At 41.7% G+C, this 26464-nt stretch overlaps 1 protein-coding gene across 1 annotated transcript in view; it reads right to left on the reverse strand.

The window, feature by feature from the left end:
* KDM7A (lysine (K)-specific demethylase 7A) overlaps positions 1-26464 on the reverse strand; it is a gene marked incomplete at its 5' end in the record, with an annotated part of 79497 nt that overhangs the window by 10152 nt on the left and 42881 nt on the right. Inside the window, 8 exons of the mRNA XM_006861249.1 lie at positions 373-462; positions 4291-4382; positions 16933-17039; positions 18176-18263; positions 19838-20000; positions 23308-23494; positions 23834-23975; positions 25891-26051. Coding sequence (XP_006861311.1) covers positions 373-462; positions 4291-4382; positions 16933-17039; positions 18176-18263; positions 19838-20000; positions 23308-23494; positions 23834-23975; positions 25891-26051 — 1030 coding nt within the window. The remainder of the gene's footprint in view (positions 1-372; positions 463-4290; positions 4383-16932; positions 17040-18175; positions 18264-19837; positions 20001-23307; positions 23495-23833; positions 23976-25890; positions 26052-26464) is intronic.

The following is a 26464-nucleotide window of genomic DNA, read 5'->3' on the forward strand; positions in this document are numbered from 1 at the left end:
TGGCCCTAATCAAAGCTTTTAAACTGATAGGCTGGCCTCCACCCCTCCACTTAATTTCCTCTCAAATCAAGCTATACACCAACAGAAGCACCTTTCTGAAGAAGGACTGAATATAACACTCTTTCTGAAGTACTTAGGATAGCTCCTAATTATGATTTTAGGCGCTTTTAACATGAAGCACTCATCTAACCAAGTTGATTTTCAGTCAAGTGGCTCTCCTTGCCCTACCCCCAATATCATCCCTACTACGTGTACATAGCTCCACCATGCCTGACTCACTCACCTTCTCTAATTACTTAGCAAATATTCATCTCTGGATAGCTGAAATTAATTGGACCATCCAAGCATTTACATGACAGTTTCTGGTCTTACCTCTATTGCCCGAATTACTTTAGAAAGTTCTTTAATAAGATGTCCAGGTCTAACATTGTCTGGAATTTCAAAGGCATGTTCAGATACAAGCTGTATATGGATTAACAAAGATAAAAAAAATCAGAGTTACTTATCTTATACTTTAATTTAGATTAAAAAGGGTTCTTTTGTTTTTATGTTGTTGGTGTTATATGTGGTCAAGTGAGGTCTGACTCATAGCAACCTTGTATAGGGTTTCTGAGAAGCGGCTCATGAGTTTGAATTGCTGACCTTGAGGTTCAAACCAACCTGTGGTACAGTGTTTATCCTACAGCACCACACTAGGAGCTACATATCCTGCTGTCTCTTACTTGGTCAAGTCTGAGAGCTCATGGAGTTGGTATACGATCTCCTGAGGAGCTTCTCCTTGATATACCAAACTCTGAGACACGGTTGTTGTTTCGTTTGTCTTGCACTGAATTTTGCTTTGTACTGAGTTGATTACACCTAACTTTTCATTCATTTTACAAAAGGACTTGTAAACACGAGCACTAAAGCAATGTTAGTTTCTCACTGGTTTTATCTTTTTCATTCTGAGACTCAAGCTATGCATCTTTGACAAGGACGTCACAAAACTGATGCTGTGTTCTTCCCAAACTCCCTGTTCAATGGCCTTATAATTGAATTCATTAATTAGGAGGGTGTTTAAGGAAGCTTACTGTTCGGTGCTGCCAAGCTGGTTCCAACTCACAGCAACCTAGTATAGGATTTCTGAGAAGCGGCTGGTGTGTTAGAACCACCGACTTGTGGTTCAAACCAACCTTATGGTCCTGTAGTTTATCCTACAGAGCCAGACCAGGACTCTATAGGAAGTCTAATTAGAATAAAATATTTTTCCCTTTTCAGATTCCATCAACAGGGAAGAATAATTCATTGGCAAGTTACCTGTTTACTAAACTGCTAACTATTACCCATTATTTACTAGGCCCATTTTCAAACATTAGTCTCCACAATTTGAGAATATTTAGTTCTCTAGATAGACTCAACACACTGGTTTCTACTTTTATGTTATACTGTTTGCCTTGGTTTTAATTATCATTTGTTCAAATAAATGAATAACATCATGAAACATTAAGGACCAACTATGGACCAGGCAAGACACTATCCTAAATTCTTCCAAATAAGTCACCTTGTAACCTACACCTTAAACCTGCCATGTTCTAACTACAGCTGATTATTACTAGAGTAAATGATTAAATCTAACATTTAACTCATTTTACATGAGGACTTGTAAGGGAAGCACAAGCACTAACACAACCTTAGTCTCTCAGGTCTCTTTCTGTTTTTTTCAGTAGCTCTCTGAACCCTCCCAAGAACAAAGACACTCCTCTAATCCCCAACTTACAACTGAGAGAACTGAAGCAGAGTTGGTTGATTTACCCAAGGTCACAATGCTAGTCTGTTAGTTGGTATTAGTGGCAAAGCAAACATTTGAAATTTGAATGCAACATCTGATTCCAGGTACCATGCTCTTACCCACAATGCTAAGCTGCTTCTCATTTTAGAGCCAATTTAACAGTGAAATATAAACATCATGCTTTTTTCAAAAAAATGCATTTCAATCTAAATTAATGTACTGCAATATGTTAACACTGTTTACTATTTATATCAAATTTTGGTATATGCATCAAAATACTCCATGAAGTTTGTTATAAGCAGAGGGAGGACCCAGAGTTTCTATTTTTACATAGCTCTAAAGGCAATGCTGATGTACACACAAATTTGAGAACTACTAGTCAAAAGCCTTCAGCATGTAACAAACCGCAATGCTTACAACTTATCTTTTGTTTTTATTCTGGTTTATAATTTCTAACGTGTTTCTCTTTGCTTCTCATTCAGACAATGAAGACATGATTTTTTTCTGCACCTGCCCACAGTCATCTGCAATACTGGGTACCCAATGTAATGATAACTAAGTGAAGAGGAAGGGAAACTACGGCAAAGATAGCCGATTGCTTCCTGTCTCCCAACACGTCTCAAGAGCATAATTTTTACGTCAAGTGGACCTTCAAGAAGTTCACAAGCAAATGCATTTCCACTGGCTCACAGAGTTATCATTATTCAAGTGCTGTAAGTGAAATTCCATGGGGAGATGAAGATGAGATTATTCCTATTCCTTAGGAGCTTCTGAACTTCATGAGGGAAACAGGGACACATTACTTACACATATGACTTAAATCTTATAACAGGAGCACAAGAAATATGCTCTGGAAGCATAATGAAAGGAAACATAAGAAGGCTTGGAAAAGTTCATGGAAAAATGCAATTAAAAGAACATGGACCCAAACTTGTAGATAGTACCCATTCAATCTAGCTGTGATGGCTTGATGAGCAGAACTTGACTAGGGGAAGATTAAATTAAAAAAAAAAAAAATTTTTTTTTGATAAAGGAAACAAGTGTGAATTGCTACAATTTGATGAGCTTGACCTATACTTATGGATGTAGTAGCTCAAAATAGCAACGGAGAGGGAAGGAGGCTTCATATCAAGGATCAATCCTATCCCATCTGTATACAGGGTAGATAGGGACAGGCAACTTAGACATTGGCTACCTAAAATGAGGGGGGCTATAAAGGCATGAAGTGACTGGCTTACAAGTTTTCAAGAGGGAGTTTAGTTTCAGAGAGTAAGTGGGAAGGTAGAACCCCCACCGAATAATATTCACTTTGTCTAGATGGGTCTGGAGAAAAGAGATGGGGATAAGATTCTTATGATTCAGTAGTAATTGTTATCATGACTGATTGCAACTGTCACAACTGTAAAGGTAGAAGTTTGTAACAAAAAGAGGGGATTAGTTAATCTCACAGTACAGGAACAGAGGACCCTAGGACCATCAAGGGAGAAGAGCATGAGCAGAATGTGGGACCCTATCCAGAGAAGCAGTGATACCAGAGTTGGAGGCAGAGATGGGGACATGGAAAGGGAGAGAGCAGCTGAGGACTCTAGACTCTTGGAAAGAAAAAGGCTATGTGCTGGCGGGCAGGTGCTGGTGGCCAGGAGACAGGCTTGCAGATGTGTCCTTTGATTGTTAAGTGTTTTTGTGTACATCCCCCCCCCACACACAAAAAAAACAAAAACCAGGGAACAGAAGCAAATGCTGTTGCATGATGATGCAGAGGAGACCGTAATCATTGCAATGAAATGATGAGTGTAAAACTGATGTTCCCCCATGTGAACTAACACTCAGTTCACAATAAAAACTTTAAAAAAAAGAACATGGAATTTTCCCATGAACTTTTTCAAGCCCCTGTGTATTCCCTTCCACAGGGAGAGCTCTTGAAGGTGGGAGATTCAAATGTATCAAGTGGACACATTTTAGTGAGACTTGGAAGCTCATGCTTGAAGCCTCAACTCTGACAATGCACAGTGGTCCAGGCTCTGTGATCACAGAGACCTGGAAGTAGTTCCAGTGCCTCCAGTGACCTTGGGAACCTCAGCTTTCCCTTCTGTAAAATGGGAAACAATAGCATGCAGACCTCAGATGGCTGCCTTGAGGATTATGTTAGATTATGCTTAAGATTTAGCACAGTGCATGTGTTGTTGTTGCTGTTAGGTGCCATGGAGTTGGTACCAACTCATAGTGACTCTATGCACTATAGAGTAGTCCTGCGCCTGGTCCTGCGCCAACTTTACAAAAGCACTGTGTATACTGCACTATAATGTCTTATTTGATATCCTGGGTATATGTGAATTATGGTCTTTTTCAGATTAAAGACCAAATCTCATAAACATTCAGAGGACCCAGCACATGTATACATGTTGCAGAATGCAATGCAGGCTATGGTTAATGCATACTTCCCATTCCCTTATTACTGCCCCTGCTTTCCTGTTCTTGTCACATTAGAAAAGAACTGCTATTTTACCAAAGGAACAACTTACTTCCTTCTTCATCCATAATTTTAAAGCAGCGTGCAGAGCCTTCACTCCCCGCACCAGGTACGTCTGCGGCTGGAAACCATCTTCTCTCAGCTCTGTGGGGATAAAGAAAAGGAAAAGCATTAGAACTCTGTGGGAAGAAGATAAAAGGGTTAACTGTAGATTCTGACTAACGACTAAATGAAGAGAACAATCACTCAATAAATAAAGATAAGAGACTCAACCATGTAACTTCCAACTGTACAGGGGAAAGGGGGGGCGGGTAGGAAACAATCAGTTCAAAAGTCAAGCAAAAAGAAAAGGAACAGTATTACATTAAATGTCATTGCACCAGATGTTCCTGTTAGCAGACTATCTTTCTCACTAGATTTTAAACGAAACTCAAAATACACACGTAACACAAATACGGAAAAGTCTAAAATAAAAAGATGGCTTTCAAAAGAAAAGTTGTGTGGTTATATTAACACACTGTCATTAATAAAGGATCACTCGTCATAAATACTCAGTTTACCAGAAAAAGCGTAACCCTTTAGAATTTATACGTACTTAATAATGTCGCCTGAAAATATAGAAAGCCATAACTAGACAAAACTATAAGGAGAAAGAGAGCAACTCCACAGCTTAAAATGATAAGACTACAAAGATTTAATGAAAGAGTTAGGAAGCACATATTCAATATGAACATGACAATTAACCAATTGGGCTCCGGGATTATAAATAAAATACCGCACCCACCAACTGCAGAATACACATACTTTTAAAGTACACACAAACACTATCCATAACCCTAGGTCATAAACATGTATCAACATATATCCAAGTGGTTCATTAACCACAACATGGTTAAGCTAGCAATCAATACACAGAAATGAGTTGTTGTTTTTTTTTTTAAAAAAAGCTACCTAGAAAAAGGACATATGTTTAGAGATTTAGAAACACATTATTAAGAAATAGACTACTGAATATTATTTAGATTTTAAAAAGTATATTGGAAATATTTGGTTAGGCACTGATGAAAATGCTGTATCAAAATGTATACTCAATGTAATGGAGAGAAGCATAGCTTTAAATGCTTATCTTATAAAAGAAAAAAGGCTACAAATGAGTGAGTCAAAGGCCCACTAAGAAGTTAAAAAAAATATGATAACAGTAAAAGTAAAAAAAATTAGGGCACAAAGAAAAAACCCACTGCCATTACGTCAATCCCAACTCATAGCAGAAAGCCTCATCTGTACCCTGCACAGGGTCTCCAAGGCTGTACATCTTTACAGGAGCAGAAAGCCTCATCTTTCACTACCCGGTGGAGTGGCTGGTGGGTTTCAACTGCCAACCTTGTGGTTAGCAGTCCAGTTCAGTACTTATCCTACAGAACCACCAGGTCTCCTTAAAAACAAAAAAAAAAGTAGGGTACAATGAACAAAACAGAAAGGATTAACAACCTTAAACTAGTTCTTTAAAAAGATAAAATTGATAAAAAAGAAAAAAATAGCACAAGTACCCCAAATTAAGAATGTGAAAAGAATTATCACTACAAATGCTACAGATATTAAACAGTTAAGAGAATACCACAAATTCATGCCAACAAATATTAAACATTAGATAAAATATAGTTCTAGAAAATCACTTAACCAAAATGGACTCAATAAAAACTTGTTGTTGTCAGGTGCCATCGAGTCGGAACCGACTCATAGCGACCCCATGCACAGCAGAACGAAACAATGTTCGATCCTGGGCCAACCTCACTACCATCACCACACTAGACGCCATCAATGATGCCACCTGGCCGATCCATCTCGTTGGGGGGTCTTCCTCTTTTTCTCTGACCCTCCATCTTACCCAGCATGACATCCTTTTCCAGAGACTGTTCCCTCCTGACAATATGTCCAAAGTATGAGAGACAATGCTTAGCCATCCTGGCCTCCAAAGAGCACTCTGGCTGCACTTCTTCCAAAACAGATCTATTGGTTCTTTTGGCAGTCCATGGCACTTTCAGTATTCTCCTCCAACACCACAATTCAAAGGCATCAATTCTTCTACGATCTTCCTTATTCGCCATCCAGCTTTCACATCCATATGAGGTTATTGAAAATACCATGGCTTGGGTCAGGTGTACCTTAGTCCTCAAGGTGATATCTTTGCTTTTCAACACTTTAAAAAGCTCCTGTGCAGCAGATTTGCCCAATGCAATACGTCGTCTGATCTCTTGACTGCTGCTTCCGCAAATGTTGATAGCTGATCCAAGAAGACTGAAGTCCTTGACAACTTAAATCTTTTCTCCATTGAGAAGAATGTTGTTTATTGGTCCAGTAGTGAGGATTTTTGTTTTATTGACATTGTGATGCAATCCATACCGAAGGCTGTGTTCCTTGATCTTCATCAGTAAATGTTTTGAGTCCTCTTTACTTTCAGCAAGCAATAAAAACTAGAGACCCTAAATCGTCTCATCATCATTAAAGAAACTGATTCAGTAACTTACAATGTCCACACAAAGAACACTACATAGCAAATGACCACATTAGGGAGCTCTACTAAGGAGCTCTGGTAGCGTAGTGGTTACGAATAGGGCTGCAAACCGCAAGGTCAGCAGTTCGAAACTACCAGCTGTTCCGCGGGAGAAAGATGAGGCTGTCTTGCTCCCATAAAGATTTACAGCCTCGGAAACCCTGAACGGGGTCGCTATGAGTCGGAACCGACTCCACGGCACATAACAACAACAACAACTAGGGATTCAGGAAGGAGAGCATTCCAGTCATACACAAACTTCTCCAGGGAACAGAAAAAGAAGAAACTCTCTCAACTTCTTTTTTTCTCATGCTAGCATAACTGACCTAACAAAACTAAGTAGGGCAGTATGAGGAAGTCAGAGTATCAGCCAGATTCACTCACAAACATAGTGACAAGAGATAAAAGTTACGTGCACATCACATAATATGTTAATATATATTAACCATATTTATGTATCTATTCATCTATACACATTAGGTAAATCATATATACACTTAGGTATAATAATATATCCTATCTATGTACGAATATATTTTGTTGTTTTGTTAAGTGCTGTGGACTCGGTTCTGACTCATAGCGACCCTGTACAGGGTTTCCAAGGCTATATATCTTTGCAGGAGCAGAAAGACTCATCTTTCTTCCAAGGAGCTGCAGGTGGGCTCAAATCACAGACCTTGTGGCTTGTAGTCTACTGCTTATCCGATGGAGCTACTACACTCCCTAATAGTACATAAAAAATGATAATATATCAATACCAAGGCTGGTTTAGTAGTAGAAAATCAATTAGTGTAACCAAGAAATTAAGAGATTAAAGATAAAATAAACATAGGACTCAGGTATATGCAGGAAAAGTTTTTGATAAAATTCAGCTACCAATGCTCATTTGAAAAAACAGAAAAATTCCAACCCTTGGCAAAATTTAATAGAACTTTAACTTGAGAAGGGTTATCAACAAAATGCTTACAATAAATGAAATATGTAACAGTGCAAGGTTGAAAGCTTTCCTTTAGGACTGGAAACAAGACATGCTAATTCAATATGTAAATATGTAAATAGCACTTTCATCACTTCTATTCCACATTATGCTGGAAGTCCTAGCCAAGCCAGCAAAGGAAGAATTCAGAGATAGAAGGGCTGGAAAGGAACAAAGCTGTCATTACTTAAGAAGGATGTTGCTTTTGTTGTTAAGTGCCATCGAGTTGTTTCTGACCCATAGCGACCCTGTATAGTTTCCAAGGAGTGGCTGGTGAGTTTGAACTACCGACCTTGTGGTTCAAACAGACTCTACAGTCCAGCGCATTAACCCACAGCGCCATACCAACAAGAAGGATATAACTCTGTATTAAAGAACCTACAGAGAATCCTCAGATAAATTATTAGAAATTGCCAATTTTTGATGGGTACAGCCAGCGATTTCACATAGTTAAATCATACATGTATATAATTTCATATATAATAGTGATGCATGTTGTTTATTATACAAGTTGTTATCTAATAATGACACATTTCCTGTATGTTATTGTTGTTGTTAAGTGCAGTCAAGTTGGTTCAGACCCATAGTGACCCTATATAGGGTTCCAAGGAGTGGCTGGTGAGCTTGAACTGCCAATTTTGTGGTTCAAACCAATGCAGTAGGTATAAGCCCAGCTTTGTAAACTGTGGGATAGTCGTCCCACAGAATACCAGAGAAATGAAAAGTGACGAAGCAATAGCTATAGTTACACACGGAACAAGGCTGCATCTCCCACAGGATACTTGTCAAAGACGGTCCCAAAAGAACATCTGCATGAATCGATTCACATGAAGTTCAGAGCTGGACAAGATTAAGGGAAAAAGGATTATTGCAGAAGTCGGGGAATAGTTACTCTAAAAAGGAGACAGGAGGCAGCACAGAAAAAGTGACCAGGGCATTTCTAAGGTAATAAGAAGGCTTCTTTGCTTAACTCGGATAGAGGTTACAGACGTGAGGGCCTCACTCCTTAAACTCTACAAGAGAGTCTCTGTAAGATTAGTGTGGTAGCGCGTCAACCATCCATGGGATGTTTCTTGAATGTAAAAGTACAAACATACACGCTCTCTAAAACATCATTTTGTCTCAGTTAGAATGGGTTAAAAAACAAACACGCAAAAATAACAAAATTCAAGGTCAAAAGGAAAAAAAAAAAAACAAAAAACGAGACTTTCTGGGAGGGAAACTAAAGGAACCCTTAAGACTACTGCCCCAAGGAGAACAAACAAGATGGCGGATCGGGTGGATGTGCAATGAGGAGCTCCATCAGAAACACCACAGAATACCAAACCAAGCAGGCTCAGGGGATGTTGCCAGAACTCTGAACCTCATTTAAAGGAATATTTAGAAGGTTGGAAAGCTTACAGCCAGTGGAATTTGTAGGAGAAGTAAGAAATCAGGCAGGTCTGGAAATTCCTGAGAAGGAATTCAGAAAAATGATAATAAAATGTATCAAAACACTTTACAATGGAGTTGAGAAAAATAAGAAGTCAGGAAAGCGCTACAGGAACAATCAAATAAGATAGAAACAGCATTGGAAATAATTCAAAACCTACAGAAAGAGGTCCAAATGATTAATAATAAAGTATCAGAAATGGACAATACACTGAAAGGGCAAAAGAGTAGAATTGAAGAGATGGAAGGCAGAACTAGTGAGCTGGAAAACAAATTTCTCAATACTACTAAGATAGAAGAACCAGCAAAAAACGATATAAAAGTCTGGACAACATGAAGAAGAATAACTTAAGAATTCTCGGCGTTCTGGAACAGGAAGAATCACACAAGCCCACAGAGGAGGTAGTTGAAGAGCTGTTGGAAGAAAATTTCCCTAACATCCTGAAAAGCTAAAAGCATTCAAGAAGCTCAACAAACCCCAGGAAGGATAGACCCTAAAAGACAATCACCAAGACATTTAATAATTAAGCTCTCCAAAATCAAAAATAATGACAGAATCCTGAAAGCAGCTAGGAAAACAGAAGTATAACATACAAAGGCAAGCAAATCAGATTAAGCTCGGATCTCTCAATGGAAACCATGCAGGCAAGAAGGCAATGGGGAGAGATATATAAAACCCTGAAAGAAAAAACTGCCACCCAAGAATCCTCTACCCAGCAAAGCTGTCAATCAAATACAATGGTGTAATCAAAACATTCCCGGATAAACAGAAACTAAGGGATTTTGCCAAAGCCAACCCTGCAATGAAAAGCATCCTAAAGGGAGTTCTATGGACTAAGAACCAACAAGAACAGACAATAACCAGAGATTGACGTATGTGGCAGCATCATTTGGAACTCAACTGACAAATGGAAGAGTCGAGAACAGAATAAAACTATAAGAACAAATTCACAGTATATGGGAGGTCAGTCTATGATCAAAACAATTACAATGTGAAAGAAGGTAAACATGGAGGAACAGAGATCCAGGTGGTGAGAAGGTCAGGTAGATTACAGTATAAAATACACGGTCTTAAATAGAGGGAAAAGTGGATGGAATATAAGATAACCACAATGGTGGCGTTGGGGTGGGGAGTTTAGGGGGTTGTGGAGGGAGACGACAGTAGAGCACAGGGTAAGGGCAGACACATCATAGTTCAGGTGTTGGGGAGGGCAATACAAGAAGGGGGAGGAGGTGAAAGAACAAGGTAGATGGGAACACTGAGACAGGCTTGCATGGGCTAAGTGGGACAGTAGTAAATAGTGACGCATGCTCAACCTTGGAACCACAGGGCTCTGTGACACAGGGATTTGGGTATAGTCTGAAGAGGGGAAATAATACTAAGATGCTTGACTGTCTTATGAATATTGGTTTCCTTTGCCTACTATTGTAAAATAAACACTTGAGTGGGATAGAAAGGAATGTTGGGAAACATGATTACAGAAAACTTACTTGTAAGCCTGTCTTCAGTCTATAATTGATTGGAATACCTAAAATGGGTTCTAGAACATGCCCAGTGAAATAGGCCTCTTGTGGAGTTTTTGCAGAGTACAGGACCTTAGGTGGAATCCTGAGTCCCATCCAGAACCTTCTGAGGAGGGACATTCCCACTAGAAAGGATAAGCAGACTAGCCTGGAGCTAGAAGAACAAAAGATACTTCTTCAAAGAAAGATCATCAGGAAAAACCCCAAACAAAAATGTCAGTATGACAGACAGGCTATTACAAGAATAAGCAAACTGTCTAAGTCCGTCTTCTGGAATACCTAAAATGGGGCTACAACTTGCCCAGTGAAGGAGGCTTCCTGCGGAGTCTCTCATTGCATAAGACCATAGTTGGAATCCTGAACCCCATCCAGAATCTTCTGAGGTGGGAAATTTCCCCTTGAAAGGATAAGCAGATCAGCCTGGAGCAGCTAGAACAGAAGATATTTCTTGAAAGAAAGACTGACAGAAAAAATACGAAACATTTTTATAATGACAGTCCAACTGACTACTACAAGAACAAGCAAGTTGCTTGCCCAGAAGACATCAAGGCAAGCAGTCAGGTACCCTCAGGGAAAACCCCCTTCCAAGACTAAGACTCAATGGGAATACATGTGCTCTGACTGGTCACCACATTGGTCACCGATAAGGGGAAGTGAGGGAAAACAGCAATGAAGATGCGAGCTAAGTCCTATCACGTTCAATAGACTCCTGTCCTATCACGTTCAATAGACTCCTGTGAACACGGGTGGAGACCTGGTTGGCCAGCAGTGTTGCAAGACCTGGGGACTCCTAGGCCCAAAGTCAGTGACATAGCCACATAAGACTAGAGTGGAGAGTGAAGCACCCAGCTGATAAGAAGAGAGGGCATATGCACAAGAACACCCACACTTGAAGATAATACCCACTTGACCTGGCTTCAATGACTGGATGATCAGAGCTCAACTAGAAGAAGAAAGAAGAGGAAAAAAAGAGTGCTCTGATACAATTTGATGAACTTGACCTACACCTATAGATGCAGTAGCTCAAAAGAGGAAACAAATCTTTACAGCAAGGAGCATTCCCACCCCCTCCATACACAGAGTAGACAGGGATGGGCAACTTGGACATTGGCTACCCAAAATGGGGGGTGGGTAGGCTATGAATCGAGCTGTGAACTGCAAGGTCAGCAGTTCAAAACTACCAGCTGTTCCGTAGGAGAAAGATGAGGCTTTCTGCTCCTGTAAAGATTTACAGCCTCAGAAACCCTGTACAGGGTCACTATGAGTCAGAACCAACTCCATGGCACATAACCACCACCAACCAACCACCACAAAGGCAAGAAGTGACTGGCTTACAAGCTTTCAAGAGGGAGTCTAGATCCAGAGGGGATAGAGGAAGGTAGAATCTCCACTGAGTAATATCTAATCTGCCTGGGCAGGACTGATGAAATGAGATGGGGATAGCACTCATGTGGTACAATAATGACTGACTCATGTGGTACAATAGGACTGACTGTGAGGGTTGGAAATGTAAAGGTAGACGTTTTGTAGCAAAAGGAGGGGAGTGGTTGACTTTGCAGTCTAGGAGCGGAGGTTCCTGGGACCATCAAGGGAGAAGAGCAGTGTGGGACTCTACCCAGAGAAACAGTGATGCCAGAGACGGAGGCAGAGACAATGACATGGAGAGATGGAGCGGCTGGGGACTCTAAACCCAGAGAGGGAGAGGGGCTGTATGCTGACAACCAGGGAGCAGGCTTGCAGGGTGTACCCTTTCGTTCATTGATGATACATGGAGGGGATTGTAACCATGGCAATGAAATGATATATGATAGGATGCAAGTAAAGCTAATGTTCTTCCATGTAAACTTCACATAATTCACAATAAAACATTAAAAAAAAAAAAAAAGAATAAGCAAGCTGTTTGCCAGGAAGCCATCAAGGCAAGCAATCAAGTTCCTTCAAGACAAACACCCCTGTAAGACTGAAACTCAAGAGGAACATATGAATAACATGTAAGCTTGCTGGTGATCACATTGGGCTACTGGTAAGTGGAAGAGGGGGAAAAGCAGCAATGAAGAAATAGGCTAAGTTCAACCACAGTCCATTGACTCCTGTTCACCTGGAGCTGAGAGAGAGAAGAGGAAGGACTGGTTGGTCCAAAGTGTGGTGAGACCTGGGGACACCTGAGCCCATGGACAAGGACATAGCCACAGAAGGCTAGAGCTGAGTGAAGCATAGCTGATAGGAAGTGAGGGGAGAGGCACAAGAACACCCAAACTTGCAGATTGTACCCATTTGACCTAGCCTTGATGGCTTGATAATCAGAACTCAACTAGAGAAGGATTAAAAAAAAACCAAAAAACACAATTTTTGATAAAGGATACAAGGGCAAATTGCTACAATTTGATGAACTTGACGTATACTCACGGAGGTAGTAAATACCAACAGAGAGAGAAGGAGTCTTCATATCAACTATCAATGCTATCCTCTCTATACACAAGGTAGATAGGGAAGGGCAACTTAGACACTGGCTACCTAAAATCAGGGGGCGATAAAGGCACGAAGTGACTGGTTTACAAGGTTTCAAGAGGCAGCTTAGTTTAATTGTGCATTTTCATCTTGTCTAGATGGGTCTGGTAAAAAGAGTTGGGGATAAGATTCTTATGATTCAATAGTGAGTAATTGTTATCGTGACTAATTGCGACTATCACAATTGTAAAGGTAGAAGTTTTGTAATAAAAACAGGGAGTGGTTAATCTTATAGTCCAGAAACAAAGGACTCTAAGGGACATCATTAAGGGAAAAGAGCACAAGTGGAATGCGGGACCTTATCCAGAGAAGCAGTGACACCGGAGATGGAGGCAGAGATGGGGACATGGAGAGAGAGAGCAGCTAAGGACTCTAGATTCATGGGAAGAATGGGTCTAAGAGCTGGCAGCCAGCAGACAGACTTGCAGAATGCGCCCTTTGGTGGTGTAAATTATTATATATGCCTGAGTGTTTAAAAAAAAAAAAAGCTAAAGTGAATAGAGAGAAACACTGTTAACTGATGGTACATGGAGGCATTGTAATCATTGTAATGAAACAAGGTACATGATTTGTTGAATGTAAAACTGATGAACTGCCCTGTAAACTTTTACTCAATCCACAATAAAAACCTTAAATTTTAAAAAAAAGACTATTGCCCCAAGGAAAATTTCCAACTTGAAACTGAAGATCCTTCCCAGCCAAGTAACAGAGGGGCTATAAAACATCCAACATGATGGGTGTGCTTCCCCAAACAGGCAAGTCTACGGAACAACAGGGGAACATTTGTCCAATACCAAGGATGAGAAGACAGGGAAGGACAGGCCAGTGGGAACACGTAACCCAGGGGGAAGCAGGGAGAGTGCTGACACATTGTGGGGTTCACACCCTTTCTGTGGTGCCATCTGCATGGGAAAACCAATTTGCTGTGTAAACATTCACATAAAGCACAAGGAAGCAAAATAAATACTCTTTCTGGGTGTTTTAACCAATTCTGATTATCTAAAATCCAAACAAAATATTTTAGATTAAATCCAAAACGCAGGTATGTAGAAGCAAAAGGAAAAAGATTTCACTGTGGCCAAGTAGCTAATTTACTCACACAAATCCCAAAGGGGTTGCTCAAAATCACTGACATGAAGCAGGTTTAGACATTCCACGCTCATGTATCTCATCATCTAAGCTTTCTAACGGTCTGGGAGTTGGCAAGCAGTAGGGCATAAAAGCAAAGTAGAAACCTAGGAGAGAATAAACCCCAGGATGTAAAGTAACAAGATGAATACCCAGGTGGAAGATTGTGGGCCTAAAGGCCATTTGGCTTTAAAAATACCTGAGTCTTAATGAGATTGGATTGAATTGCTTGGACTGTCAGGTATCCTGTAGGGCTCTGGCCAAGAAATTAACACTATTTTAGATTTGACCTAGAAATATCCTTTTATAGAAGTGTTTTATGAAAGAATCTTTGATGTGTATCATACAACTTCAGTACTTCGGAACACAGAGACTGTGTTTATTTTAAGATGAAGTAATTTGCTGCTTGAAACAATGAGACTTTGTCTTTCAAATGAACTTAAAAAAAAAATCTTGTGAATTGCAGAAAGATTTACAGAGCAGATCATCAGTTTTGCATTTAACTAATTCATTACAATGATGACAATCTCTACTAGGTACCATCAGTTAACAGTATTAGCTCTCTTCACTGTAACTCTCACTACCTTCATCTTTCCTCTGCCAATCTCCTTCTTGGTATATATTGCCTGCCCTGTCACCCACATTAACATGCGTTTACCCTCCGGCCAGTGAATATTTTTCCTTTCTCCCAGTAATCATCATAGAATGGTTCTTTTATCAAGAAAACCTTTTCTTAACTTTTTACACCAGTGGTCTCATACACTATTTGTCCTTTTGTGATCAACTAACGTCACTCAGCATAAAGTCCTCGAGGTTCTCAGATGAACTCTTAATCTGTTCTAAAAAGTTGGGGCACGCATTGGGCTGCAGTTCAAACTTATCAGTCACTCTGTGGAACATGAGGCTGTCTGCTCCCATTAAGATATATAGTCTGGGAAGCCTGACTACTCAGGGACTCTGTGAGTCGGAAAAGGCTCTATGGCAGGAGGTTTGGCTTGGCTTGGTTTTCTTAGACACTAAGAGAACAGAAGACACCAGGGCGTGTGTGCGTGTGCACATGTGTGTTAGTGGGCAGCTTCTCCTGGCTACCATGAGACAGGACTCTGGAGATCCTGGGGCAGATGAAGAAGAAGATGGGAATAAGTGCTCTGAACCAAGTGTAGAATTGCCAACATCTCAACCACAGGGTTTAGAAGTTGGGTTGTAATTCCAGAAAACAAAGACATTCACAAGCCCGTGTTCATAAAGTCACTTCTCCAAAGAGGTGCATGAGGGGTTTTGGAAGTGCTTATCTGTGTTCATGCTCTCCTAGGCTTACACTCAGATAAGAAGATGATGAATGATATTTATTGTCCACTATTTCCTGGAAATGACATATGACAGTTCTATAGCCCACCGTGATAATCCTGCAGCCAAGCAGACACTATACAAGTCAAGACAGCTTCACAAACCCGTGTTCGTAAAGTCACATCTCCACAGAGGTGCATCCTGCATCCAAATGGCAGAGGTGTGGTTGGGAAACATTCATCTCACAATTTCTGGAACAGAGCCTGATCTTGTGAAGAAGGAACTAGCTCTCCTCCTCCATGAGATCCCACCTTTCTCTCTCTCTCTCTCTCTGTCTCTCTGTCTCTCTGTCTCTCTCTCTCTCTCACACACACACACACACACTGAGGTCTACTTGTTCTTTCCTTCCACTCCAGAAGAGGGGGGTCTTTCTTTGTTTTGAGGGAAGAAATCATAGATGAGTGTTATCATTTTAAGGCTTGGCCTCCTGCTCTGGGAAGTATATGACCTATCTATCATTTCTCTTCATTGTACATGGTTTTAAAAAATGTTTTTGGTGTAACTTATAAATGGAAAAAGAACAAATGCTCAGGGCAGACTTCACTGTTTTAATCTGTTTTATCGTTATAATTAGAACATTATTAACAAACTGGGCCAGTCAATACAAAACCAGATCTACTAATAGTAGTATTCTCACTGTACAAGGTAATGAAAGGAAGAAAAAGGAGAGAAACAGAAATGACATTCAGTCTCCAGCTTCACTGCTCAGAGATTGTTCACTCAAAACAGAAGAACACCAAAACGTGAAGTTCCACATTTTAAAAATTAATCTTTTGAGTTTAAAGACAAGGATGTTCAGAAAACAACATTCTTCCACTACAGAATCATCAACTGACATCTCGTCACACCCGTACACTAATAAGCAAACCACACTCACCAGCACAATAGTCTTGAACAGAATTTTCTGAGTCTCTCAGGTCAGAAACTCATTCCTTCAAGTCTTCAAGGCAAATGTTTGGACCCATCTCGCTTGGCGAGATGAATGTTTCCCAATCACACCTCTGCCATTTGGATGCAGGATGCACCTCTTCGGAGATGTGACTTTACGAACACGGGTTTGTGAAGCTGTTGACTAGAGACTCTAATTTGCTGAACACCTTCTGCGTGGGTGGGTATCAAGAATTTACAAAACACACTGGGGTAACGGCCACACCCTCTCTGTCAGATGCTGTTAGTGAATCTACAGGCCCCATGAGTCACACACACCACAAAACGGACAGATTCATTACCTTTCAGGGTTTCCAGTAAGTTTTTGGCTACGAACCAACATATGGCTTCAAAAAAAGGGAACTTGAAAAGATCTGGTGTTTTTAGCCTTTTCTCCATCTCATAACACCTAAATGAAAACAATTTGAAGATATATTTAATAGTCATATTTCAAAATTATTGTAGGTAATTAACTTAAAGAAAATAAAAGTAGCAGGCTATGATACCTAAGACTCATCAAGTACCACCTTGCACCTAACACCACATCTGGAAAACACTGAACTGTGATCCCATCCAGGCTCTGGGTCTTCACTTACACTGGGTTTCACAGAGGCCCACAGCTTGGCTGTGTATCCGGGCACTGCTGGGGTAGCACTGGACTGCTAACCACAAGGTTGCTGGTTCAAACACATCAGCCATTCCTTAGAATCCCTATATACAGTTGCTATGAGTCAGAGCTGACTTGAAGGCACTTAAAACCAACAGATAAAGAAGTACAGCCGGGTGTTCAGAAAACAGCTCCCGGTATTGGACAACTGGCCACATACCACTGGGGCTCTTCAAAACATTTCAGTTCAGAGGATACATACAGCATTGGTCCACCCAGAAGGTGGCCACCATGTAACTCTCTGTGGGGGCCCTACAGCAGTCCAGACACCCAGGAGCGCTCTCTGTCCAGTGACAGTTCAGTGTAAGAGACATGACAGCCACACACCATTGTCTTCACAGGCCCCCAGCTGCCAACGTCTCCTGTAACAATTGACAGGAGCAGAGATTCCCAGGGTCACCGAGTCACTCACTCAGGGAAGCCCCAAGAGCTGGTGTCTCCTTCACTTTTATCACAAGTGACTCTCTACCCTCATTAGCCTACCAGTTAGTCACCTGGAGGTCACATCCTGACACAGAGGAAGCATGGCAGGGGTCTGACAGCAATTCTGATGTGGGGCTACTGTGCTCCGGGGCAGCATGTATCATGCCACTGTTTGATTGGATGGCCTCACTCCCCTCACGGCCCCCAGAAAGAACAGGCATTGTGTACAATTTTCTAATTAGGGGCAGATATTTCATATCTAACTCAAGAAACTATTTTTTTTTCATTCTAGACTTAAAATGCCTTGATGTCTCCCCCTGACAGAACCGTCAACATGATTCCTTCTTCATTCCTCTGGGCCTGTCTCCACAAACTCGCAATGAAAATGTTTGAAACTCTTAAAAGATGTTCTATGTTAGAAAGGACAAAGGTCTCAAAATGCTGGTGACACAAACCTGAGCTGCATGCCAATGTTAAGGTTGTGCAGGAAGTTGCCCCCGAAAGCCATACAGTCCTGAGAAGTGAGTACAGCGTGAATCCATCCTGAAATGAAAAGGCACCTACATCAGTGATGGACCAAGACGTAAGCCAAAAACCGTGCTGTCTGTCTGTGAAGCAGCACGCAACACCCATCTCCTTCATGCTCCCGATGCCTACTGATATGGCAAGTTGCATGTAGCATGTGGAGGAAACAAAGGCACTGGCCCCACTAGAAGGGAACAGAAGGGGTCTGGGGTTGCTTTGGAGAGTTGGAAACAACAACTCCCTTCAGAGATCTGAGACAAGTCACGTGAGTCAGGATTAGGGATGCACACGCCCCATAAGTGGGCATGGGACTGTCAAGCACGCCATCTGAGGCTGCATCCTTGGATCCCTCACCCCATAGAGGTGGACTCCAAGGAGCGCAAAGGCAGCTCCAGAGAGTCAGAATCGCCTTGGTAGAAGCTATGTGTTTGAGGATTTCACCGTCTCGCAGTGTTGCTGCACCCAAGCAGGTCCGTGTTGAAATATGGTTTTACTACAGACAACTCTGATTTCTTCTTTTTTAAAACAGACTAGTTTCTAGAGAGCAGTTTCGGATTTGCTGAGCTCCCATCCAGACTTCCCTTTATTTCTTCTTTATACTCTAGTTTGGTCGTAAGTTGAGTTTTTTAAGTGATTTGTGCAAAAGGGTATGTTGCGTATGAATTTGTAGCCCAGATTTGGAAGTGGGCACAGCAGAACGTGTGCATTAATGGAGCATCAGGAAGAGGATGCATCAGGAGGGAGCAGAACTCACTCACAATTCAGATCCTGGTGCGTATCTACACAATGTGAGAGTTCTAGGCATCCGTTCCGTCAATGGATCAGCACACGTACTGTTCTATACACCAGAGATGAGGCCAATGGCAGGACCAGCAGTGGCAGGACCAGTGAACTCTGTGGTCATTACAGCCCCTCAGACCAGAAAGACTGTTCTCAGAACACTAGCCTGGAGAGTCAGCTGTCTGTCACGGTCACATGTCAAAATGGCATCCCTGGTGTGGACACTTGAGGATACTACCAAGGCCAGGCCCAGGCCCTTCCTAAGACATGTGCTCCTGGAGCTGGGTGGCAGCCCGTTCTTGGAGCAGGCGAGGCTCTTCACTGCAGATGGGCTGACTGGTGCTAAAGCTGAAGGGCCTTTATAAAACGCTACAACTTTGGACTTCCAAAGGGCGCACTAAAAAAAGTGAGAAGACAATGTAGAGTGGGAGAACAATTTATAAAAATCATGAGGAACCAGGGTATACAATATATATGGAACTCTTACTATTCAACAGGTAAAAGACAGCTCATCCAACTAAAGAATGGGCAAAGGGTCTGCATGGACATTTCAAAAAAGGCATCTTGTTTGCCCCTAAGACTGACTGCGTCAAGTAGGAATCATTTCAGCCATCAGATGGAAGGAAAAAAAAGCCTCTGCTCTTAGTCATCATGGAAATGCAAAGTTAAACCACAACAAGGCAACACTTCACACCCACTAGGATGGTCACAAGAAAAAAGACATTAAACAAGTGCTATCAGGGCTGTGGAGAAACTGGACTGCTCACTGCTGGTGGGACCGTCAAGTGGGGTAGGGTAGGTGAAGGCCTTACCTGTTGGAACAAATAAGGTATGTCCCTGCTTTACCACACATTTGTGGCATTTATCCACCTTATCTCCAAAGAAAACCTCACTCTGGGTCACAGAGGAACTCCAAGATTCATAGAGGGCCAGATTTTCCTCTGTTGGTTTTATCAAATAAAAGATCTTCTCACCCTATAAAAAAGCAATCATTTTGAAAAAGGAAAAACCATTCTTAGTACGGTCTACATTTCCCAATACAAGGACCTAGATTAAGCTGGGTAACCGGCAGGTCACCAGAGCTACCTCTCCCAGAGATAATGACGAGTCAACCCAGGAGTGTTGGAGAAACCAGTGAAAGAGGAAGGTTTTTGTTGTTGTTACGTGCTGTGGAGTCGGTTCTGACTCATAGTGAAACCCTGTACAGGGTTTCCGAGGCTGTCAATCTTTACGGGAACAGAAAGCCTCATCTTTCTCCCGTGGAACAGCTAGTCGTTTCGAACTGCTGTTCCTGAGGTTTGCAGCCCGATTCGTAACCACTACACTACCAGAGGTCCTTAAAGAGGAAAGTACAGAACTGCAAACATGGGGTGCTGGTCTCCTCTCGTCTCCAAGGTTTGGACGGTCAACGGTATTGACAGGCCTCCCGCTACAAAGCCATCTCTGCAATCTTTGCCCTTCCTCTTAAGATCTAGAAAATGATGATGACTTTTAAATATCTATAAACCAGCATCCTCATGGGGTGAGAGCTGGGGCTCTGGGACACAGGGTCAGATGCAGGCCCCAGCAGTGCTGAGGCATGCAGATATCTGAGAGTCAGATTTGGTTCTAGGTCTTTCTCTGTGAGAGTGAAGATGTTTAGATCCATGCTATCCAGGACAGTAGCTGTTAGCCACATGGAGCTACTGAGCACTTGACACGTGGCTAGCACAAATGAGGAACAGAATTTTTTTTTTTCAAAATTAACCTATTTTATTAAAACATATATACTTAGCAATTATATTCTCAATTACGGGTCTTTGAAGAGCAAGGTGGTTCCATAAAATAAGCACTGGACTTCAAACCACAAGGTCCTCAATACAATCCTGCCAGCCATTTCTCAGAAAAAAGATGAGGCTTTCTGCTCCCGCAAAGATTTAAAAGCCTTGGAAACCCTATACCTGGTCACTATAAGTCAGAACTGACTTGATGGAACTTAATAACAATATGAGTCTTTGGTCAAAATATTTTAAAATTGGGAGAACAGACCTTGCTATGTTTTTTATCACCAGCAATAACCATTTGTAATTCAAATTTAATGCAGTCAAAAGTTAGAAATAAGGCATAGGTTGAAGTCAGTTCTTAGTTCAACATTTGGTATTACCACTTACTGCCAATACAACTTGGGAAATTTATGGAAAGTTTGCATACTTCTATATACTTGGTACTGTGTAAGGCCCTTAACACAGATTGTTACTTACACTGGAGTCTCCAGACCACAGAATCATATAGCGTTCCACATCTTACTTCTGTTCCTTGATTTGCTAGCCCTGTGTTTTGTACATTTTATCTCTTTAAAGATTATTTTCTTATCTGCAACATGGTATAATAATACAAAACAAATAATGATCTCAAGTTTTAAGGGCATCAGCAATACGTAAGACTGACACCATGTAAAAATACTGCCAATACCCCTAATAGAAGATTCTGTGATCATATATATACTGGTCCATGGTATGCTTGTGGGGAAGTGTTCTATAAAGTAGAACAAGGAGCAACTTTTGACCAAGATTTATAGTTAAACTAATGACTTGTTAATGTTTTTTCATTTGTAGCTGTAACTGTCTTTGCACGCCACCCTTTGAAATCTTTTCTGTTCAGCTCTTTTACTTCATTACTTCCTTTTGTTTTATCTAATCAATGTTCAAGAGAAAGTTTCAGGGTCTCTTGTGACATCCATTTTGGTCTTTTGTTTCCTGTCTTTTTAATGCTCTTTTGCTTTCTTCATGTATGATGTTCCTGATGTCACCCCAAAAGTTGTCTGGTTTTCAGCCAGTAGTGATCAATGCCTGAAATGTATTCTTTTTTTTTTTTTTTTAAAGTTTTTACTGTTAAGGTTTACATGGGAGAATATCAGCTTTACACTCATCCTACTGTATTTCATTTCACTGCAATGATTACAGTCCCCTCCATGCATCATCATATAACCCCGAAGGGTACACCGCACAGGCCCGCCCCCCACTGCCGAGGAGCTGAGTTTTTAATTAGATTTCATTTTCATTATAGTCCTTGGGTGGTTACTAAATGAAACAGTTATGGCCATTCAAAGCACCCAGGAAGAAATGTCTGGTGATCAACTTCTGAAAACTCATCCACTGAAAACCCTGTGGAACATAGTTTTACTCTGACACATGTGGGGCATCATCATGAGTAGAGTCTATGAAAAATTAGTCATCGAAAACCCTGTAGAACATAGTTCTACTTTGACATACATGGAGGCACCTTGAGTTGGAATCTACTTATGAAAAATCAGCCACTGAAAATCCTGCGAAGCACAGTTCTATTCTGACACCCATGGGTCATGGGTCATGGGTCATGGGTCATGGGTCGCCATGAGTTGGAACCAACTTGAGGAAACAGGTTTTTAAACTGTAATGACTTAAATTTAAATAGCCATGTGTGGCTAGGGACTACTGTGCTAAGTAGCACACTTCTAGACAAAGCACAAGGGGGATGTAAATTGCAAAGAAATGGTATTAGGATATGGGCACTCCTGCCTTATCCAACGAGGTGTCCGAGCCCAACCATAAGGCCAGAAACAGTTGTGATGATCATTTTGGTCCTTTCTCAGATGTATGACTCAGAGACAAACTACTCCCTGACTAGTCATCAGGGGGAAGGAAACCCCTAGCTCTCTCTCACATTATGGGCACACTCAGTTCAGTGGGCATCACTTTACCGCAATTCGCAGATACTACGGGTTTGGGGATTTTGTTTTTATTACAAATTGAAGCTTTGTGGCAACCTTGCATTGATCAAGTCTATCGGCACCATTTTTCCAACAGCCTGTGTGTACTTGTTTCATATCTATGTTACATGTTTGTTATCTTCATGACATTTCAAACATTTCTCATCACACTATTGTAGCACATGGAATAGACTACAGTGTAGTATCAACATAACTTTTATATGCTCTCGGAAACAAAAAAATTCGTGTGACTCGCTTTAATGCCACATTCGCTTTATCTCTGTAACCAAACTCCTGGCCTCTCCGAGGTCTGCCTGTATGTGGAATCGAATAAAAAGGTGGGTGCAAAGATAGAAGTTTCTGTAGAAGCAAAGGTGAGAGAACTCTTCTTTCCAAGAGCTTCTTCCCTACTTCTTGCTTCACAGTAAACATCTGATCAATATATTCACATCTCAGTGGTTGGAAACAGAGACAGAATGTTTAAAGGAAGGTGAAGAACTAACTGAAAATGCGCCCCCTTTACAAGTATCACTGACAGCCGAGACCGCATCTTACCCAGAGGACATGGTACCAGACTGAAGTGCCACCGAAGTCGATGTGGAAATCTGTGTAGCTGTCTTGAACACCCATTAAGCAGTATTTCTGAACAAATGGCTTAGGAAAGACGGAATCGTCTGGCCAGTAATTTTCTACCCAGGAAAGTTTTCTGGCTATATCAGGGACTTCCACCAATTCAGACATCCTTTAAAAAAAACAACAGACACACACTTACATGCACGCCTATGTCATGCAAATAAAAACTTCTTAAAATGCCATCTCCCATCTCACCCCAACAAGACTAACAGTGGGAGAGTTTAAAGCAAATCTTGTTTCTAAATATTCTCAGACTGTTCCAGAGTAAAATGTACGGTGACTGCCACCCCGCGACCACTTTAGAAGCCACAGTGGCTTACTAAAATCAGTTGATGATTGTTGCTGCTCTTATTGAGGGCCGTCAAGTCGGTTTTGACTCAAAGCGACTCTGTGTAGGGTTTCCCAGGAGCGGCTGGTGAGCTTGACCAGACTGTCCTGAACTACTCACTTTGTATCTGAAAACTCCAGGCTGATCACATTTAACACTTTCGGTCTGTTAGGGTTTGTGAAGTAGTCTACATAATTGTGAAGCGTCATTTTGCTGTCTGCCTGTCTTGCCACATCGATGACGTCAATCACTTTGTCACCACCTGGAAAGACAAGGAATAGTCTGGTTATTGGGACTCGGGGTTACATCAATAGATGCCCTACCCAGAAAGGTCTTAAAGCCATCCACAAAATCACATCTCCAAGACCCTGCCTATATTCTAAGTTCAACTGGAACTTTATTTTGGAGGGTGGGGGGGAGAGAGAATAAACAGCTCTGCACAATTAACACTCCCCCGAGAGCAAAATTCACATGGCTTCTGAGACATTCTTCCTACCAAGGACTTCCTGTGTGCAGTTCACACTGACAAAGATGTCATACTGAAACTGTGGGGTGCTTTTGGAGGTCCAAACACCTCATCCATAAAGTGAGGGGATTGGTGGCCTACTTGACAATGAATTCCCACCCTGTTTGGTATTACTTCTCTTACATGTAAGACTGAAGAGCTCTCACTACCAAAATCAGGTGAGTGGATGGTGAATCAGAGACAAGTTGCCCTGGACACACAGGTTCTGCTGGCCTGGCCCTGCCTCCTCTTTTTAAAATTCATCTACGTATTTTTAACAAGGTGATCTATCTCTCGGACAGACTCCAATAACTGTGCTTTGAATCCCACAGCGCATTGTCACCTTCAGCTCTGGAAGGGCACCCAAGGGTGTGGAGAAGTGTATCTTCCATGCTGGCTCGGGTCAAAGCCCTGAGCTTTCTTTTAATACTTGACTTTAAGAGAGAACAAGTCAGTAGGAGGCAGAATGAGCTCTGAACTGGGATCATGCTGCCCCGCCATCCTGGGTAGCACTGCCAGCTTTGCAGTGACTACAGGAGAGGTGGGTTTCACCATAGGGCAGCTCTCACCCGATCTGAAGGAGAAAGTATGGCGATGTCCTGCTACTACGGGGATGTAATGTGACAGACAGGTGGTTAGGATAGAAAGCACTGTCCAACCAACTCCTTCATTGAGCCTTTAGCAGAAAGACGATCCTGTTACAAGGATGTAATGAAGGAAACATGCAGCTTGGAGTAACAAGCAACTGGACTTCAGTTGTACTTATTTTATTTCACAGTGCTATCGATGTTTATTTCACAGTGCATGAGGTTGCCCCTCCGCCTCATCCCTGACTTATCAAACCTATAAAATCGGCAGAGTGCCAAACCTTGACATTTCAGTGGATTTTCTCAGGAACACAGACGCCAGTGAGACTTGTCACCCAGTGGTTGATGAAAGCCTGAAGTCGGAGAGACCTCATGCTGGGCAGCTTGTGTGCTGCAGTGGATTGACAATATGGAGGACTGGTAGATTTCAGAGCTAATCTCCAAATCGCCTGTATCTGTCACTGACAGTCAGTAAGAACCACCTATCGGTATCAGGAAGAGAACCAAGGAAATGATGGGAAAGGTAATAAATGTAGTAACAAATGAAGGGCTCTTTGCCTTGTCTTTGACACCTTATAGGGTTTTAACCTCACACAGTCATATATGGCATGAAGAGACATTTAAGATGACCTCCTTTTTCTGTGGTCCTTCCTCCTCTAAGCAGCAGGTGACCACCAGCCCAGGATCCAGAGGCCCAATCCAAGTGAGGTTACTGTAAAGAGATGGCTGGAGGGCTCAGTTGAGGACCTCGCACTGCGATTTCCAGAGGCCCAGAGCCAGGCCAATTTCCAGATGTCTGGTTTTTCCTGGTATAGGCAGCCTCACCTCAGCAATGGTTTTCCCTAAGCAAATACCAGAAAAGTCACCAACTCTATAAAAGCAGATGATGAGGCTGAACAGGGTTTATTTTTCTGACAATTGTCTGTCTGCTGAGAAAACAGTTTTCAACAAGAGGGCAATGTTGAGTTTCAGGTTCTTTGAAACAAAAAACTGAATGGAATCAACCTGTCTTTTAATATGATTGGGACACTAACCATTTTCTCTGGCCAGGTTTTTCCAAGGACTTAAAGGAATCAGGTTCGTACCTACATAACGTTCCACGTCCGTAACAGAGAAAGTCGGTGGAGGGAGCCTCAGTCCTAGGTCATCTAACTTAGGGACCATAATGGGGACGTCGAATCCATGCTTCTCCAGGTATCTCTGCGTCAACTGACCACCATGCATCTTCACAATGACCTCATCGGCACTGAGGGAAACAGAGAGGGAAACGTTACCTTTGTTGGCAAGTTCAGCTTAAAAAGAAAATAGTGGATTCATTCAAATGTTACTGACGTGTGTATATGATGTTATTATTGGCACTGGGCATGCTATTTATATTACTATACTGTGTTATGACAGGTTCTCAACCTATTGTACCTAACTCCTTTTTTCTAACAAATGTTTTGAAAACTCCCCTTTCGTTTCCAAAAGTAAAACCCATAGATGATGGTGGTGGTGGTGGTGTGCCGTGGAGTCGGTTCTGACTTACAGCGACCCTGCACTGAGTTTCCCAAGCTGTAAATCTTTACAGGAGAAGAACGCCTCATCTTTCTCCCACAGAACAGCTGGTAGTTTCGAACTGCTGACCTTAAATTTAGCAGCCCAACTCGTAACCACTAC

This window comes from Chrysochloris asiatica, unplaced genomic scaffold, assembly GCF_000296735.1.
Source record: "Chrysochloris asiatica unplaced genomic scaffold, ChrAsi1.0 scaffold00041, whole genome shotgun sequence".
NCBI lineage: Eukaryota > Metazoa > Chordata > Mammalia > Afrosoricida > Chrysochloridae > Chrysochloris > Chrysochloris asiatica.